Source organism: Dromiciops gliroides, chromosome 5 (assembly GCF_019393635.1).
Source record: "Dromiciops gliroides isolate mDroGli1 chromosome 5, mDroGli1.pri, whole genome shotgun sequence".
Lineage (NCBI taxonomy): Eukaryota > Metazoa > Chordata > Mammalia > Microbiotheria > Microbiotheriidae > Dromiciops > Dromiciops gliroides.
This window is the reverse complement of record NC_057865.1, coordinates 190,178,969-190,198,404: the sequence shown is the minus strand read 5'-3', so window position 1 is coordinate 190,198,404 and position 19,436 is coordinate 190,178,969. Positions and strand designations below refer to the sequence as shown.

General features: G+C 40.2%; 1 protein-coding gene across 1 annotated transcript in view; it reads left to right on the top strand.

Annotated features, from left to right (window-relative positions):
• The window catches only part of ANO2 (anoctamin 2), a 518,536-nt gene that overhangs the window by 125,785 nt on the left and 373,315 nt on the right, over window positions 1-19,436 (top strand). Inside the window, exons 4-5 of the mRNA XM_043967816.1 lie at window positions 1,697-1,848; window positions 17,481-17,535. Coding sequence (XP_043823751.1) covers window positions 1,697-1,848; window positions 17,481-17,535 — 207 coding nt within the window. The remainder of the gene's footprint in view (window positions 1-1,696; window positions 1,849-17,480; window positions 17,536-19,436) is intronic.

Genomic DNA, 19,436 nt, shown 5'->3' with positions numbered 1-19,436 from the left:
GTAATAGTTTCTATTCAAGTAATAGAAAGAAAAAACCTAATCAAGAAGGTTAATATGTAGCTCCCAAAAGGATCACAAAGGCCCAGAGCCAAATAGGAGTAATTTGATATAGTAAAAAGAACAATGGGCTTTGGTAGAAGACCTGCTCAAATCCTTCCTCAGTCACTCATTACCCCTCTGGTTATGGACAAGGTGTTTTCTATCTGTTCCCACATATGTAAAATATGAAGTAGTAAGACAAGCATTTCTTACTCTGCAGAGTTGTTAGGAAAATGCTTTGTAAACCTTAGGGCAGTGTATAAATGGGAACTAGGAAGGATGGGCTAGTTGAAAGAACACTGAATTTGGAGTTGGAGGACCTGAAATTGAATCTTGGTTCTGTCACTAACCATTTGTATGAGCTTCCACAAGTCAGTTTAAGTCTCCATGCCTCATCTGTGAAGTGAGAGAATTGAATTAGGCGACTGCTAAAGTCCCTTTTATTTTAAAATTCTATTATTTTATTATTATTGAATTTTTAAAAGCTTTTTGGGAGTGTCTGAGTTGCCGTTTTATTCTTTTCCTGGATTAGCATAGATAAGAGAGCAAATCATTACCAAGGCATCTTTATTTTTTAATTGTTTTCCTCAATTACATGTAAATACAATTTTTAACATTTGGCTTTTTAAAAATTTTGAGTTGTAAATTCTCTCTCTCTCTCCTCTCTCTCTCTCTCCCTCCCCCCCCCTCTCTCTCTCTCTCCCTCTCTCCTTCTCCCTCTCCTTCTCCCTCTCCTTCTCTCTCCTCTCTCTCCCTCTCTCTCTCCCTCCCACCCTCCCTCTATATCTCTTCCTTCTCCCCTTCCTCCTCCCTGAGAAGGTGCAAGCAACTTGATATATGTTATAAATGTGCAGTCATGAAAAACATATTTCCATATTAGCCATGTTATGAAAGAAACAGATGAAAAAAGAAAGAAAACTAACAAAAAGAAAGACAGCTTAAAAAACATATTTGGATCTGCATTAAGACATCATTAGTTCTTTCTCTGGAGGTAGATAGCATTTTTCATTATTGTATTTCTGAGAAGTCATTCACAGTTGATCATCCAGCAATATTGCTGTTATTGTTTATAATGTTCTCCTGGTTCTGCTCTCTTTACTGTGCATCAGCTCATGTTAGTCTTTCTAAGTTTTTCTAAAAGCATCCTACTCATCATGTTTTATAGCACAATATAGTTCTTTTAGTCATATACTATAACTTATTCAGCAATTCGCCAATTGATGACATCCTCTTAATATCCAATTCTTTGTTACCACTAAAAGTACTGTTATAAATATTTTTGTTATAAATATTTTAGGCCCCTTTAAAAATCTCTTTGGAATATAGACCTAGTAGTGGTATTGCTGGGTCAAAGGATATGCACAGTTTTATAGTCCTTTGGGCATAGTTTCAAATTACTCTTCGGAATGGTGAGATCAGTTCACAACTCCACTAAGAGTACATTAGTATCCCAATCTAAGGCCTCTTTGTAAAGGCACTTGATAGAAGGAAAAGTCAGGACATGTCTCCCTTTTAAAAGTATCTTCCTCTCTTTCCCTACCCCTAAACTGTATCAACCAGGGCATCCTGACTTTATGAGGTTGGGGGGCAGAAAAAAGGATTCATTTCTCTATCTTTTGTTTGCTTCCTTTTCACCCCATGGCTTTGCCTTCTCTAGATGTACGAGATCAAATCAGAAGGTGCCATTGCAAAGAAGTTCAATGATATTCTGCAGAAGATGAGTTATCCCTTACAGCCCAGAGTACCAGAACACAGCAACAACAAGATGAAAAACCTCTCCTACCCCTTCTCCAGGGAGAAACTGTATCTGTGAGTACTTATGTATTTTGAGCCTGGGTAACTAGTAGGAAAAGTGATAGGGCCATTGGAAAGACGGGAGGGTTTGGGGAGAAAGACAATGAGTTCTGTTTTGGATGTGCTTAGCATATCCAGTTTGAGATGCCCAAAGACATTTGGTTATGAGGGAATAAAGCTCAGGAGAGACTCAGACTGGCTAAATCCATTGACATGATAATTGAACCCATGGGAACTGATGAGATGACCAAGTGAGAAAGTATAAAAGAAGAAAAAAGGAGGAGCCATGACATTGCTTTGGGGTTATCCATGGTCAGAGGAATTGACATGGATGAAGATTCCACAAAGGAAACTGAGGAGCAGTCAGACAGATGGGAAAGAACCAAGAGAGAACAGTATCATGAAAAACAAGAGAGGAGAGAGATTTTAGGAGGAAGTGGTGATTGGCAGTTTCAAGAATAATGAGGATTGAAAAAAGACCACTTAAGAGATTTCTGGTAACTTTGGAGAAGGCATGAAGTCAGAAGCGATTGTAGAGAATCCATCTCTTGCTTTCCCATGACATGTTTTCATATCTTTTCTATGGCTGCTCTAAATTTGGTTTCCATTCTGTGCAAGATATACCCTTAAATCTTTTGAAGGTCAAGTTCCTGAACTCTTCTTAAATTGGGGTTTCTTGTAAGGCAATAATACTAAAGGTTGGCTCTGCTCAATAAATATCCCTCTTATGACTAGAAAGCTAAGATTATGGGAACATTCTGCCTATAAAATAAATATCCCTAGGAAATCAAGACCTCTTTTCCTTTACAGAGAAGGTTTGGGTTCAGGAATGTTATTAATGAACTTTGCTTTTAGGCAGTTTTGGCCATGTGCATCTGTATCTTCAGAACTCTTACTACTGTTGTCTCTTACTAATGCATTGCTGGGAAAGTCATCTCTTTGGTCCCTTGTCTCTGATCTGGGCTAATAGAACTATGGGCAAGCATGATGGGAGGTTCTATGTGCTTTTGTGCACAATTGACATTGCACTTAAGAGTCAGTGGGCTACCTTAAGTGGCAAAGCTGGGGGGTGAGAAGTAAAGGAAATCTCATTTGCATGTAATACTCAGGAGAAAGGCACTAAAGAGGAAAGGCAAAAAACAACAACCACCACCACATCAAACAACAAAGAGCATCTATCATTTCTCTTTCAAAGACCAAACTCAAGGAACGTGAATCATCCTCTGATAAGATCCCTCCTTCTAAGAAGTCCCAGGTCGACCAAATCACCTGCCACATCATCACTGTCACTGAAACTTAAAAGAGGGGTTGATATTTGTCCCTTTAACAATGGCCTAATGGACATGTACATACTCCATAGGGTCATGCATGAGCAATCAAAATATGTTCAACAAGGCCAACTTCTTCATAAAACTCAGTCAAATTTGTCATGGAGCTTCTCAGTCGTCATCACCTTTCTCTTCTCCTATACTCAGAATAATGGAATATTAAGGGTTAAAAGGGACTATAGAAGTTACCTACCTAATAAGTTGCCACATCTTGTGAATTCTAGCTCCACAACATATCTTGTATCCATCTTCTTCTCTCCATTCACACAACTACTCCCCGATTCAGGTTTTCATTATCCTTCACCTGGCCTACTGTGATAGCTTATTGACTGCTGTCCCTGCCTTCTTCCTTTCTTTCCCCTCTCAAATCTACCCTTTTCCTTTCCCCTGTCCCCATGCCCAATGCGATTACCTAAATGAAAATCCTATACTCCAAGTCCGACTAGGTCACTCTCTTTGCTCAGGGGGTTCTAGTGGCTCCCTCTTGCCTCAAGGATAAAATAAATATTCTTTTGTTTGGGTTTTTAAATCCTTCACAGTCTGTCTCCAGCCTACTGTTCCCTGCTTATGGTACATTTCCTTTATCCACTTTATGTTTCAGCCAAAATGGCATTCTTGCCATTCACTGTACATGGCTTTTGCTCTTACATATATGCCTTTGAATAGGCCATCCCCCATGCCTGGATTGCACTCCCTCTTTTCTTTTGTCCAGTGGAATCCCATTTCCTTCAAAGTTCATCACAGCTGTCAACTCCAATAGGAATCTTATTCTGATGCCCCCACTTGCTAGTCCTCTCCCCTCCCAGAAGCTACTTTGTATTTAATATTCTACATATGTATTATTTCCCCTACATTCCAGTAGAATGTAGATATATTTTTGTCTTTGTATCCATAGGTCTTAGCACAGGGTATAATATGTGGTAAATAAATGCTAATTGAATGAATTAATTAATCTTGGTCCAGCTCCATGTTTTTCATACACAGATGCTTCTGTTTTATATCTTAAAATATCTCTGGGCTTCAGTTTCCCAGTAAAATTAGAGGGTTGGATGAGAGGCTTTCTTAGGCCCCTTGAAGTTCTGAAGTTCTATGCTTCTATACTATCTTACTCTCTCCAGACAGTTTTAACCCCTAGAATGGCTTAGAAATATGGCAAACTTGTGAATAAGATGAAGTGTGTGACAAGACCTTCAGCCTCCCTCCTTATTTCTCTATCCAGTCTCATTAATTGACCCTCTGTCCAAGGAACCAGCCAGTTCATGCTCTTTTCCAACATCCTTTTTCAAAACCTATTTTCAATGCCCTCATGCCCACAATCTTTAATCAATGATACTAGCTTAACCATCACCATCTTGAGGTCTTAGATAAACAGATAGGGAATTTATTAAGTGCTGCTAGATGCCTGTCATTGTGAGAAGCACTCAGGATACAAATGCAAGTGAGACAATTCCTACCCTCAAAGAGTTTGCATATTGACAGGGAGGAGGGAATGATACATAAAGGGGAGCTGGAAAGCAGTTAGGGAGAAAGGGTACAGAAGACCCATTGGGATGGGGACAATGGCTGAGGTCCTTCCAAAATTGGTGTTCCAGGGGAAGGAGTCACCAGCTAGGAGAGAAGGGCTCCAGAGTAGAGGTCTCTCAGGGTGGCAATATGGCAGTCAAGGGAGAAAAAGCAGAATTTTAGAGTCCAACTGTGAGCCTTAGTATTTAATGGAAACCAGAGCCTGAAGCTAATAGCATAATGCTCTTGCTGAAAGATTTCAGTTATCAGCTAAGTGGTGGAGGAGGAGTTTAGGATGAAGAAGTTTTATTTTGAGATGGTGGAAAGAGGAAGGCCTAAATCCTACTACTCTAGCCTATGGAAGGTAGATACTGTTGATGAGCTTTCACTTACCCACAAACAAGATTTCCTCCTACTGAAAGTTTGCCTGAGGCTTCTCTTTAACTCAGACAGAATATGCATCCAGTGGAGGTAGTCCTTGCTCATTAGTCTCTGAAGGGTAACTAAAATATGGCAAGGCCTGCCAAAGTAGAGGCATCACCATCTGCTCTCCTCTAAAGATTGAGATACTTGGAACTTCTAGGGCTTCCAGGTTTCTGTTCAGAGTGTAGGCATCTATTACATTTAACAACTGAGGTCATTGGTAACTTCAGAGGCAGCAGGCTTAAGTGGTGGTGTTGGAAGTCAGATTGCAGAAAGATTGAGAAAAGAGCAGGACGTATGAAAATGGAAACAACCAGTGTCAGCGACCTCAGGAAACTGTGGCCCAGGGAGGTTGAATCATCCAGTGTCACATAGGTGGTCCATGACAGAACTGGAATCTAAGTCACTCAATTCAGGGCTTTTCAGGTACAGGATGGGGCCATGACTAGGTTAAATTCAGTTAGTTCTCTTACCTTCTAGCTCATTTATCTTTTCATTGCTCAGAGCTGGCTCTTCCAAAATGATTTGTTGAGCGATTGGTTTGTGATGAGGCACTTCATAGCTGCCATCCAAATAAGATCCCTTTTGTGGCCCAGGTAATGATCAGGAGCTTGATGTAGAAGAACTGATGACTCTGAGAAGGATAAATGTTTCATCTCTTACATGTGTAGTCTATGTGCAAATAGTGAAAGTTACTGTGTTCTGTGAATTACATTCTTATTCCCTGGGAATCTTATAGGACTCTGAGGTACAATCACAGAATTAGGTGATCATAAATTTTAGATTCATTAATTCAATCCATTAATTTAGAGTTTGACTGATTAGGGGTCATTTAAAAAATTCCCTCATTTTGCAGATGAGGAATTTGAGACCCCGAGAGGTTAAGAAATGACTTGTCCAAGATCACACAAGTGGCAAGTAGTTGAGTTTGGATTGAATTCTGGGTCTGCTATTTACAAATTCAGTATTCTTTCTGTTATACAATCCTGTCTCCCATGCCTAGTAGAAGCTTGATATATTCATTCATTTATTTATTTAATAAATGTTAATTTAGTATTATGTGCAAGATACTGTGGTAGGCATCATAAATAATGTACAATCCTTCACTTTGTTGTAATGTTAAGTCAGTTGTTTTGAGCTAGGCTTGACCTGGGACAGTTATCTGGTAGTTTAGGTTTGATATTGGAACAAAATGAGATATTTATAGGTCATTCAATGATGAACAAAAGGAGATTTACTTAGCCTTAGCAGGAGAAGAATATTCTTTTAACAAAGACAGACATTGAGAACCTCTTGAGTTGAATCAGCTAAAGGAAGTTCCCATTTTGATCCATCAGCCAATCATCTTTTAGCTTCTTCAGCTCCTTCTGACTCTTTTTTTACTCAGGTGATGAGGAAGTGTTCTGAGCCAACTCAATTTTGAGGAATTTCTCATTGTTTATTTATTCATTTATCTATCTATTTATCTATCTATCTATCTATCTATTTGCTTGCTTGTTTGTTTATTTATTTATTTATTGGTGAGGCAATTGGGGTTAAGTGACTTGCCCAGGGTCACACAGCTAGTAAGTGTCAAGGGTCTGAGGCCGGATTTGAACTCAGGTCCTCCTGAATCCAGGGCCGGTGCTCTATCCACTGTGCCACCAGCTGCCCCTCTCATTGTGTTTTTTTTGCAGGGCAATGAGGGTTAAGTGACTTGCCCAGGCTCACACAGCTAGTGTCAAGTGTCTGAGGCTGGATTTGAACTCAGGTCCTCCTGAATCCAAGGCCAGTGCTTTATCCACTGTGTCACCTAGCTGCCCTGTCTCTTATTGATTTTTTTTTTTTTAGTGAGGCAATTGGGGTTAAGTGACTTGCCCAGGGTCACACCTAGTAAGTGTTAAGTGTCTGAGGCCGGATTTGAACTCAGGTACTCCTGAATCCAGGGCCGGTGCTCTATCCACTGCGCCATCTAGCTGCCCCTCTTATTGATTTTTAAAGAAAAAAGTAGCTGGTTCTGGGGAAAGGAGTTGAGATGTTGCTTCTACAGCACCAAAATAGTAGTAGTGTTGGGATTCTGCAGATAAGTTTAAATATGAAGGTTTCTAGGATATTGAGGAAATGATGAGAATGAAGTGTTATGTTTTTGAAAGGACAAGAGTGAATCATGAGGAGCATCCTATCATAGTGCATATACAGCTGACATTAGATCTAGGAAAAACTGACTTCAAGTGTTGTCTGTGACATATATTGGCTAGGTGACCTTGGGCAAGTCACTTAATCTCTAGGTGCTATATATGACTCTTCAGATTCAGAGAAGCGGGGGGCAGTGAGGTGGCACATTGGGTAAAGCACCGGCCCTGGATTCAGGAGTACCTGAGTTCAAATCTGGCCCCAGACACTTGACACTTACTAGCTGTGTGACCCTGGGCAAGTCACGTAACCCCCATAGTCCCCCACACACAAAAAAAAGATTCAGAGAAGCTACTGAATAGTAATGGTAGGAGTTTATCAGTTGGGAATTTCCTGTACTAATGAAATCATGAATTCAGTCCATTTTCAATTTTTTTAAAAGTACAGAGAGTTTTAAAAATTCTTTTTTTTCTAGTTCCAAATTCTCTCTTCTCCACCCTCCCCTTCCCATTGAGAAGTCAAGAAAAACAAAACTTATTAGAAACATCATAGTCATGCAAAAAAAAAAAGTCTACCTTAGCCATATTTTTAAAAGACAAGAAATAAAAGAAAAAATGCTTCATTCTGCACTCTGACTCCATCTGTTCTCTATCTGGAGGTGAATAACATATTTCATCATGAATCCTTTGGAATTATAGTACATCTTTATTTTGATTACAGTTACTAAGTTTCTAAAAGTTGATTAGCTATATAATATTGCTGTTAATCATGTAGATTGTTCTACTCGTTTTGCTCACTTCACTTTGCATCAGTTCATACATATCTTCCCAGGTTTTTTGAAACCATTGCCTTAATTATTTCTTAGAGCACAATAGCATTCCATTGTATTCATATACTAAAACTTATTCAGCCATTCCCCAGTTGATAGGCATCCCCTCAAGTTTCCAGTTCTTTGCCATCACAAAAAGAGCTGCTATAAATATTTTTGTAGCAATAGGTCCTTTTCTTCTTTCTTTGATCTTTTTGGAGGTATATATCTAGTACTAATACTGTTGGGACAAAGGGTATGTACCCATACATTTGACTATAATTCCAAGTTGCTTTCTAGAATGGTTAGACTAATTTACAATTCCACTAACCGGGCTTTCCCACAACCCTATCAGCCATTTTAGCCAATCTTATGGGTATAAGGTGGAACCTCAGAGTTATTTTAATCTGCACATCTATAATTATTAGTGATTTAAAGCATTTTTTAAAAACATGACTATTGATAGATTTGATTTTTTCCTTGAAAGTTACTCAATTGGAAAAAAACCAAAACAACAACAAAAGAAAATTCCTCAATTGCCCTCTAAGTATGAATTGGATTCTCAAAGCCATGTACTATTACTGCACTGAGATATGGAGTAAGGTGAAATCTTATGTTGCAGAAATTATCACCAATTTGTTAGTCATCACCATCATCCTCACATATCAAATTGAAGGAGATCTGCCACAGTAGGATTATCATAATGAGTGTTTATGAGGGTAGAAGAGAGAGGTACCCAGTACTTTTATGGTTCAATTCTTTTGTTGCTGTCAGACTGTTCTCTGGTCATTGATATCAGAGGTGGGAAACCTACATGAGTAACTTCTTTTTCTCTATAGAATGACTGGCCCTTATCTGCATTGCTAAGCAGCCCTGGTGCATAGAGAATAGATTCCCAATACCGAACTTAGAGGAATAAGGAGGGCTTGATGTAATCTAGGTGTGCTAAGTCTAGAGAATTGCATCTTACAGGATAATTGACCCCACTTTCCTGCTTTGGCCTTAGAGTCATTATACCCAAGGTTCTGCAGCTCTATTATAGTAACTAAGCAATTGAGACTCCATTGTATCATTGTCTCTATGGCAGTCAAAATCCAGGTGTATCTTTGCTATGAACCTCCCATCACTTACCTTGTCTCCTGATGTCACTGGCTGTCACCATTTAGGTCTCAAGGCTTTCTTCCTAAGAGTTAAAATGTACGTGTACTAAAGGTCTTCTGCTTTGGGCATAACTGGCCACTCTGCTGACTCTCTCCTATGAAAGCCTGTGAGTCTTAGGCAGGTGTGATGGATTGAACCACTACTTCATAGGATAGTTGTGAAGAAAGGAATAATAATAATAACAATAATTGTTATTATTATTGTTATTATTGTTATTTCATCTGTAAGATGAGGGGATTGGAGAAGATGACTTTCCAGCTCTAACCTTAAATAATATCATATAAGATGTCAAGTTCCATGAGGAAGGGACCATTTCTTTTTTTGTGTGACATTCATTTCTATGAAGATTTGTGTCTCTTGCTCATGCCCTCTGGTGCCCATGTCCACTGGGCTACATACCCCACATCTGCCTCCCCTAGACACCACACCCAACATATACACAGCTAGAAAGTATCCTTCATTGTCAGGAGCATTCACTCCCCTCTACCAAGGGAGGAGCTCCTGTCCACAACTTGAAGCCCTAGAAAATTGCCTCAGGCTCCAAGAGGTTTAGTGGCTCACCCAGGGTCATACATATACAGCAGGATGTCTGTCAGAGGCAGGAGGGGAACCCTAGTCTTCCTGACTCTGAGGCTGGCTCTCTCCACTCTATCACATTGTCTCTTATTCTCATTTTATCACAGCTAATTGTCACTCCTCTTATTTCTTGTCTCAGCCAGCACCAGATTCCTGGGGACCTGAGAGACCTGAGGTTCCCTCATTACAGACAAGAAATGTTTGTTCAGAAGGGACTATTTCTTACAAATCTTTATCTCCCCAACAGCAATGAATGATGTCTTGGAAAGAGTAGTTGCTTAGTAAATATATGTTGAATACAACACAAAATCATAGACTCTTGGAGCAGGAAAATCATCTCAGAAGACATTCAGTCTAAGCCATATTGGAACAATAATCCTTTCTGCTCCCTACTTAACAAGTGGTCACTGAAGAGCTCCAATGAGGGAGAACCTTCCAAGGCAACTGATTCCACTTTTGGATGCATCTAATTGTTAGGAAATGTTTCCTACAGTAAACTTGAATCTAAATCTCTTCAACTTTCACTCACTGGTTTTATTTATGGTCTTTGGGCTGAGCAAAAAAACCAAACCCACAAAAAACAACCAACCCTAAATCCTTCATCATAGTCTTTCTAATACTTGCAGATGGCTCTCATGTTCACAGTAAGTTTTCTCTAGCCTAAACATCCCTAATTTTTCCATCTTATTCTTGTATGGTGCAGTCTTCAGTTCCATCACCATCCTGACCTTCCTCCTTAGGACTCTTGCAAGAATTTCAGTGTCCTTGCTGACATGGTGCCCAGAATCGGGAACAGTAATCTGCCTATGGTCTGACCAGGGAAGAAAACACCAGGACTATTGAGAGAGATTTATACATGATGACAGGATGTTTTGGAAATGCCTGGGAGGGGGTATGCAAACCTGGTTCTGGGCAAGATGAAGAAAAATCCCACCTAGCAGAACCTAGGAACACAGGCTAGGAATAAGGTTGAGGAAGATGGCTGGAGTAAAGGCAATGTGGTCTGGAAATGACTGGAGAGTGACATGGAGGCTTGGTTTGGGGTAAGGGAAAGTGAACACTCACTTATCAGAATCACAAACATGTGACAGAAATAATTCTGTTTCTCCCTAAACCCACTTCTCTTCTGACTTCCCTATTTATGCTGAGGGCAATACCATCCTTCCAGTCTCCCAGGTTCACAGCCTTGGTATTATTCTTGATTACTCACTCTTCCTTGCCCCCTACACACTGACAAAGTAAAATTTGGACTCCCTGTTTTCAGGGCTAAGTTCCAGCAAGCAAGCTGTGCCTTGAGCTTAGCAGGACGACAATCCCTCTCGATCACCTTCTGTATGATCTCACCCTCTGGGCTAATCACACAATTCACCAGGTGTTCTCTGGTAAAAGACAAACACTGGACAAAGAGCGTTCTCTAAGTGAATCAAACTTGTCACATGCTTGCTGCCCCCTCATTGTTAGAGTTACAATTCACTGAGTAGTCCCTAGTATACGTATTGAGATCTCCCCACACTACCTGGGTTCCCCCCACTAGGGGTGGGGCCCCCACATGTTTCTATACCTCCACCTTGCTTGCAAGCCTTTTTCCTTACTTAGAAAATAAACTTTCTCTCTAATTCCTGACACCTGTCTCTGGCCAATTCTGTGAAGCTCCAGCCATACATAGGCTAGAGACTGGTTCTGGAAGAAGTCCAACTGACAATACCTAATCAGTTGCCAAATATTGTCATTTCTAGCTCTTCAACATTTCTTGCATATCATCCTTTCATTACACTTACTCTTCATTACCTGTTGCCTTTACTATTTGAAAAGCCTCTTAATTGGGCTCCCTGTCTCAAGTCTCTTTTGACTTAAATCTCTTCTCCATACAGCTATCAAAACAATCTTACAATTTTCCTAAAATGCTGGTTTGACCATGGCTACCATATGTTGGTAAACTCTAGTAGCTCCCTTATTGCCTCTGGAATCAAACACAAACTCTTCTATTTATCATTTAAAAATAATATTTTATTTTCTCCCCAAATTTTTTTTTTTGGTTTTGAGTTCTAAATTCTATCCCTCCCTTCCTCTCCTTCCCTTCCCTGAGATGGCAAACAATTTAATATAGGTTATACATGTGTAATCATAACACATTTCCATATTAATCATTTTGTATAAGAAAAATCAAATGAAAAAGAAAGTGAAAAATAGTATCCTTTGGTATATATTCATACAACATCAGTTCTTTATCTGGAGGTGGATAGCTTTTTCATCATGAGTCCTTTGTGATTGTCTTGGATCATTGTATTGCTGAAAATAACTAAGTCATTCACAGTTGATCATCATATAGTATTGCTGTCACTGTGTACAATGTTCTATTCACTCCACTTTGTATAAGTTCATATAAAGCTTTCTATTTTTCTCCATGAAATCATCCTGCTTGTCTTTTCTTATGGCATGGTAATATTCCATTGCAATAATATACCACAACTTGTTCAGCTGTTCCCCAATTGATGGGTGTCCTCTCAATTTCCAATTCTTAGCCGCCAAAAAAGAGCTGTTATAAATGTTTTTGTAAAAATAGGTTCTCCCCCTGCTCAGCCTTTTAAAAAAAGAATCTCTTTGGGATATAGACCTAGCAGTGTTATTGCTGGATCAAAGGGTTGTATAGCTTTATAGCCCATTGGTCATATTTCCAAATTTTTCTCTACAATGATTGGATTAGTTCACAACTCCACCAAGAGTTTGTTAGTGTCCCAGTTTCTCCACATTGGCTCCAACATTTAACATTTTCATTTTTTGTTATATTAGCCAATCTGATGGGTGTGGGGTAGTACCTCAGAATTGTTTTAATATGCATTTCTCTAATCGATAATGATTTAGAGCATTTTTTCATATGACTATAGATAACTTTGGTTTCTTCCCTTGATATTCTTGACTTCTTGTTCTTCCAGATGAATTTTGCTATTATTTTTTCTAGATCTATAAAATAATTTTTGGTGGTTTGATTGGTATGGCTCTGAATTCTTCCATTTGTCATTTAACAGTCTTTATAACCTGTCCTCAGGTTACCTTTCCATCTTTATTATACAATTCCTTTCCATTTACTCTATGGTCTAGCCATATTGGCCAAACTGCTGTTCCTCATACCTGATACCTCATCTCTTTTTTTTTCTGCTATTGTACACACTATTCCCCATGTCTGGAATGCACTCCTTCTTCTCCTCTTAGATTGTTTTGGTTTCCTGAAGGACTCAGTGCAGGAAGCAAGCTTCTGCATTTGCCATTTTCTAGTCCTGTGCTAATGTCTCATCTTTCAAGATTATCATGTATTTCTTTTACATAGTTTTTTATACTTACACATGTCCATATTGTCTTTACCTTTAGAATGTAAGCCCTTTGGGGCAGCTAGGTGGTGCAGTGGATAGAGCACTGGCCCTGGAGTCAGGAGTACTTGAGTTCAAATCTGGCCTCAGACACTTAACACTTACTAGCTGTGTGACCCTGGGCAAGTCACTTAACCCCAATTGCCTCACTAAAAAAAAAAAAAAGATATGACTTATGGTGAATAAATGTCTGAAATTTAGAACATTTATACTCGTAACTCAGAAGCCTCAAATCTAAAGGGTAACCATGATGTGTAGAGTCAGGATCAACATGGTTCTAAATTGAGTTGAAATGTAGTAGGGCTGTGGTATCTATATGCGAGATGTGTTGAATGGTGTTAACAATGCTTTACATTTGCATGGAGCTTTACAGTTTAAAAAGGTATATTAAGGTATATTGTCTCACTCAATCCTCATAACCCCCCTGTGATGTAGGCAGGATAAGTATTATCATCTCCATTTGGCAGATGACAAAATGGTTGCTTAGAGAAATTAAATTACCTTTCCCAAGTCACTTATTTGGCTATTATCAGAGCCAAGACTTGAGCCTGAGGCACCTGATTCCAAGCCCTTCCATTCTTGTGACTCATTGTAACCCCAAGGCTTTATCCATCTTGTCTCTCATTTGACTGTGTTGTAATTCTGTCAGACCAGCCTCTGGATCAGACACAGGTAAATCAGGTTGAAGTTTCAGGGTAAACAAATGACAATCATACCTTTCCTCTCCCACTAGGTGGGTCTATGGAACAAACATTTAGGTGGATAGAGCACTGGGACTAGAAGCAGGAAGTCCAGACATCAAATCTGGCCTCAGACAAACAGTCCTAGCTGGGCAAGTTACTTAACTTCTGTTTGACTCTCTTCTTATCTGTTAAATGGGGCTAATAATAGCATCTACCTCCCAGGGCTGTTGTGAGAATCAGATGGGATCATATTGTTAAGTACTTAGCACAATGCCTGGCAAATAGTAGGTGTTATGTAAAATGCTTCTTCCTCCCTTCCATTTGGGTTGTTGTGAGCATCAAATGAGATCATAATTGTAAAACATAGTAAGCACTAAATAAGTGTTAACTATTATATAGTTATGATCAAATTGACTCCTAGGGCAGGATAGTCTGTTTGACCTTTAGAAGGACTGCTGTCAAGGCAGCTAGGTGGCCCAGTGGATAAAGCACTGACCCTGGAGTCAGGAGTACCTGAGTTCAAATCCGGCCTCAGACACTTAACACTTACTTAGCTGTGTGACCCTGGGCAGGTCACTTAACCCCAATTGCCTCACTAAAAAAAAAAAAAAATTAAAAAAAAAAAAAAGAAGGACTGCTGTCTTCTGACCTTCTGGACAGTATCTACCCTACAAAGATCTTCCAGGGTTTCCCGAAGGTGGTCTGAGTCAGAGGACCTGAATTTGAATCCCCCCCTTTATAACTTATTACTATGTGACTTTGGCCAGGTGATTTCACTGACCTCTCTAGTTCAGTCTCTAAAATAAAATAAAATAAAAGAGTTTAGATTAGATGATCAGCCCTAAATCCTATGATTTCATGAGGGACAGGAAGTTTGACTCAAACTTAACTTTCAGGATACAGATTTTGGGTTGTATGTAAATGCATTCCTTTCTCCAAAGACTGGCCACATTTCTGCCCTGGATTACACCCACCATTTACCTTTCCCACCATTCCTACTGAGAAGCTGCTAAATAAAACTGGAGGAAGTCTCACATCCACGCCAACTGTGCACATTACAAATTCATATAACCCAAACTCAAGTGGGCCATCATCACTAGAAGATAATCCTTTTAAAACATGAGATTTGTAATTGGATACTTGCTCACTGTCTATATACCCATCTCCCCCATTCTTAAAAAGCAGCAAATTCCCTTAACTGATTCCTACTCTTCCCTCAAGTTATTATCCTCCATCTCTCTTCCCTTTCTCAGGCAAATTCCTTGAAAAGGGAATAGTATATACTTACTGCTTCCAATTCTTTACTCTTGTTCCTCAACCCTTTGGAATCTAGCTTCTGACTTCATCTTTCTTTCCCCCCCCCCTTTTTTGTGGGGCAATGAGGGTTAAATGACTTGCCCAGGGTCACACAGCTAGTAAGTGTCAAGTGTCTGAGGCTGGATTTGAACTCAGGTCCTCCTGAATCCAGGCCTAGTGCTTTATCCACTGTGCCACCTAACTTCCCCCCCTTTTCTTTCAACTGAAACTGTTCTTTCCAAAGTTAGCAGTGACCTCTCTCTCTCTCTCTCTCTCTCTCTCTCTCTCTCTCTCTCTCTCTCCCTCCTCCTCTCCCTCCTCCTCTCCCTCTCCCTCTCCCTCTCCCTCTCCCTCTCCCTCTCCCTCTCCCTCTCCCTCTCCCTCTCCCTCTCCCTCTCCCTCTCCCTCTCCCTCTCCCTCTCCCTCTCCCTCTCCCTCTCATTAGAGAAACTTTGTCTGGGCACTTCATTTTGTGCTGCACACACAAGTCATTTGGGGATGTTCTTATCTAGGATAATTTATTTCCTCACCTATATTTAACTGGAAGCACTACATCCATGTTGGGGAAAGTTCTGGGTGCCCTGGAAGTACATCTTGGACTATATGTAACTCCTCTTGTCTTCTCTCGTCTCCTCTCGTCTCCTCTCGTCTCCTCTCGTCTCCTCTCCTGTCCTCTCCTCTCCTGTCCTCTCCTCTCCTGTCCTCTCCTCTCCTCTCCTGTCCTCTCCTCTCCTGTCCTCTCCTCTCCTCTCCTCTCCTCTCCTCTCCTCTCCTCTCCTCTCCTCTCCTCTCCTCTCCTCTCCTCTCCTCTCCTCTCCTCTCCTCTCCCTCTTCTTCTTCCTCTCCCTCTTCTTCCTCTCCCTCTTCTTCTTCCTCTCCCTCTTCTTCTTCCTCTTCCTCTTCTCTCTCTTCTCCATCTATCATCATTCCTGGAAATCTCATCAGCTCTAGTTTAACTATCTCTATACATATTACACCTTGACATACCTCTCTTTCTCTGTCCCTACCTCCTTTCTCTTCTCCCCTTTCTGTCTCTCTCCCGAGCCTCAGATTCACATCACCAAATGCATGTTGGACATTTCTATTATATATCCTCATGGAGACATCTTAATTTCAACATATTTACAACATTTCTCTCCCCACCCCTAACCTGCCTTTCTTCCAAACCTCTCTATTTCTGTCAAAGGTAGCACCATTGTTCCAGTGTTTTAGGTTAATGGTTTTGACATTATTGTGAACTCCTCACTCTCTTTAACACCATATATCCAATCATCTGCCAAATTTTGTCATTTCTACCTGAACAATCTCTCTTGTATCTGACTCCTTTTCTCCACTTATACAGCTACCACTGAATTCAGGCCCACAACACTTCTCACCTAGATTGTTGCAACAGCCTCCTAATAGGGCTCCATACCTCCAGTTTCTCCCCATTCCAGTCCTTCTTACACACCAATACCAATGTAATCTTCCTTAAGCATACATATGATCACGCGACTATCTTCTTCCATCAACTTCAGTGGCTTTCTGTAGCCTCCAGAATGAAATATAAATTCCTCTGTTAACTTTTTTTTGGGGGGGGGGGGCGGGGCAATGAGGATTAAGTGACTTGCCCAGGGACACACAGCTAGTAAGTGCAGGTGTCTGAGGCCAGGTTTGAACTCAGGTCCTCCTGAATCCAAGGCCAGTGCTTTATCTACTGTGCCATCTATCTGTCCCATCCGTTAACTTTTAAAGTCTTTCAAAACCAGGCTCTAATTGATTTTTTTAGTCTCATTGGACGTGAGTCCCCTTCCTGCATTCTGCAATATAACCAAACTAACCTTCTTTGTATTCCTTATATGTGACATTTTATCTCCCATCTTTATGTCCTTGTTGGGGACATCTACCATACCTAGAACAAACTCCTTCCTTATCTCTGCCTCATAGAGAGTCTCTCCTTTCAAAATGCTAATCAGGCACCAATTTCTACATGAAGCTTTTCTTGATTTCCCCCAAATGCCCAAATTCCTTCGTAATTAATTCCTTTGTATATATTCATATTCATTTTACATTTATAGTGATTACATTTTTACATTCACTTTTCTTTCCCTCAGTAGAGGGAAGTTCATTGCAAGAAGGAATTATTTTTCTCTTTGTTATTTGTACATTGTACTTGTATCACCAGGTCCTAGTATAGTACCTGATATATGGTAGGTGCCTAATATATACTTGTTGTTTGCTGTTGTGAAAGAGATGACTAATGGGTTACAGGTAGGCCTAGAGAGCCTCTGAAGCACCTTCCAACTCTGAGCTTGTGTGTTCTGCCTGGCCACAGTGCAGCCATAGAGGATATGTTGTGGACAGTGTGTCATGCATGAAAGAAGTTCGTAATCATTTTTCTTGGTGTCTACAGGTACAACATCCAGGACAAGGACACCTTCTTTGACAATGCCACCAGGAGCCGCATTGTAAGTAAGCAAGTGTGGCTGGCAGGTGAATGGGTTTGGGGGTAAGGCAGGGAAGAGCAACTGGCTTGGTTCTACCTGCTGACTGACACTATTTGCTTAGAGGTTGCCAAGCAACAGTGAGGTAAATCCCAGTGGCAAAAGAGATGGCAAACAAATCTCCCTGTGCTTGATAGTTTGGGAGGCAAACTATCCCTTTGCATACTTTTCCCTAGGGTCATTCTGATAATCCCAGAATCCTAGAATATTAGATGGTCCATAGTTAGTTGGGGAGCTTGGGGTAAGCTTGGGTCCACCTTCTGTTTTGCACATTTGGAACCCGTGGTCCAGAGGCTAGAAATAACTTGGATTAGACCACATTATAAGTTAGTGGTAACTGCTAGGATCAGAAGTCTCCTGGCTCTCAATATTATATTAAAAATTTTATTGATAGCTTTTGCTTTTATATTGCCTACATTTCCAAATGTATCCCTCTCTACCATCTGCTAGAGGTTATTGTTTATAAGAAAGCATTAAAAACTTCATCAAAACTAAGTAACACATTGAAAGAAGTCTGGCATAAGTAGTTGGTTCTCTACCTCTGCAAGGAAGTTGAGGAGATACCCACCATATGTCTTCTTTGGGGTCAAGTTTGGACATTATAATTTTGTAGTACTCCATTTCAATTGCTTTGCTGTTGTTCTATCCATTTACATTATTGTAGTCATTGTGTGTATTTTTCCTAGTTCTGCTTACATCACTTTGAATCAGTTCACCTGCCTTCCCAAACATTCTGTCTTTATCACATTTATACTTTTTTCTAACATAGAAATATTCTGTTACATCTATCTACTATGATTTGTTTAGCCATTTCCAATCAATGACCAATATAGTACTTTTGCCACTTTCCCTCATCCTCTGCCTCCCTTTTGTCTTCTCTCCAAGGAGTTCTTGGCTATTTGTATCATGGAAAACCCTGGAAATAAATATTTATCCAACAGCAAGAGCCAGACTACTCTATAGAAAGCCTAATTGTGTGGATCTTTCTTTGGCTGAAGCCCTTCTAGCATGACAAGCATTTGCTTTCTTTTCAGATTCCATAGTTCCTTAGCAAGTTTGAGTCTGTTGATGGAATCTCCATTTGCCCAGTGTTGTTGGTTACTAAGCATTTGTTATCATGGTTCCCTTCAAGGGACACAACTTTAAATGATTTAATAAGGTGCAATTTTCTATTTGCTGACTCCTTTGTTTTCATTCGCTTCAAGAATTAATTCTTCTAAGGGAGGACAAAAGAAGAAAAGAATGCTAGGGGTAGGATGAAATTGCCCAATGTCATCAACTGGAAGTTAGAAATACATTTTGCTTGAGCACTTGGAAAGGAGCTAATGTTGCAGTGACTAAGGTTTGGGTATTCAAAGGACACTCCTGGTGCTTAGAGTAGTGAGACACAGGGACACCTGACTGAGGTTGTCTGAAGACAGTGATGGAGTTATCCCTTTTTGGAGTTCCCAAGATTTAGATGAAATTTAGAAAACATTTGTTAAGCACTTACTATGTATCAGGCACTGTACTAAGTGCTGGGAATAAAAATAAAGGTAAGATGGTCCCTGCCTTCAAGGAGCTTACAATCTGATGGAGAAACTTACCATATGAATGGGAGCTGGAAATCAGAGAGTGGAGGAGGAGCAATTGCCCTTGACGTGGCATGAAGATGGTAAAGAAGTGCAGTTGATTCCCAGCAAGATAAAGCCAAAGCTAACCCATCAAAATTTCAGGTGGTTCCAGAGGTAGAGTCTAGTAGTTTTCCACTGGGGAAGAGATGAAGAAGATGGCCTCAGTGGAGACAGCAAGGCAAGAAAGCAACCTAGAGGGACCTTAAAGGTCATTTTTCTGTTAAAATGCCCTCATTTTACTGATGAAGAAAC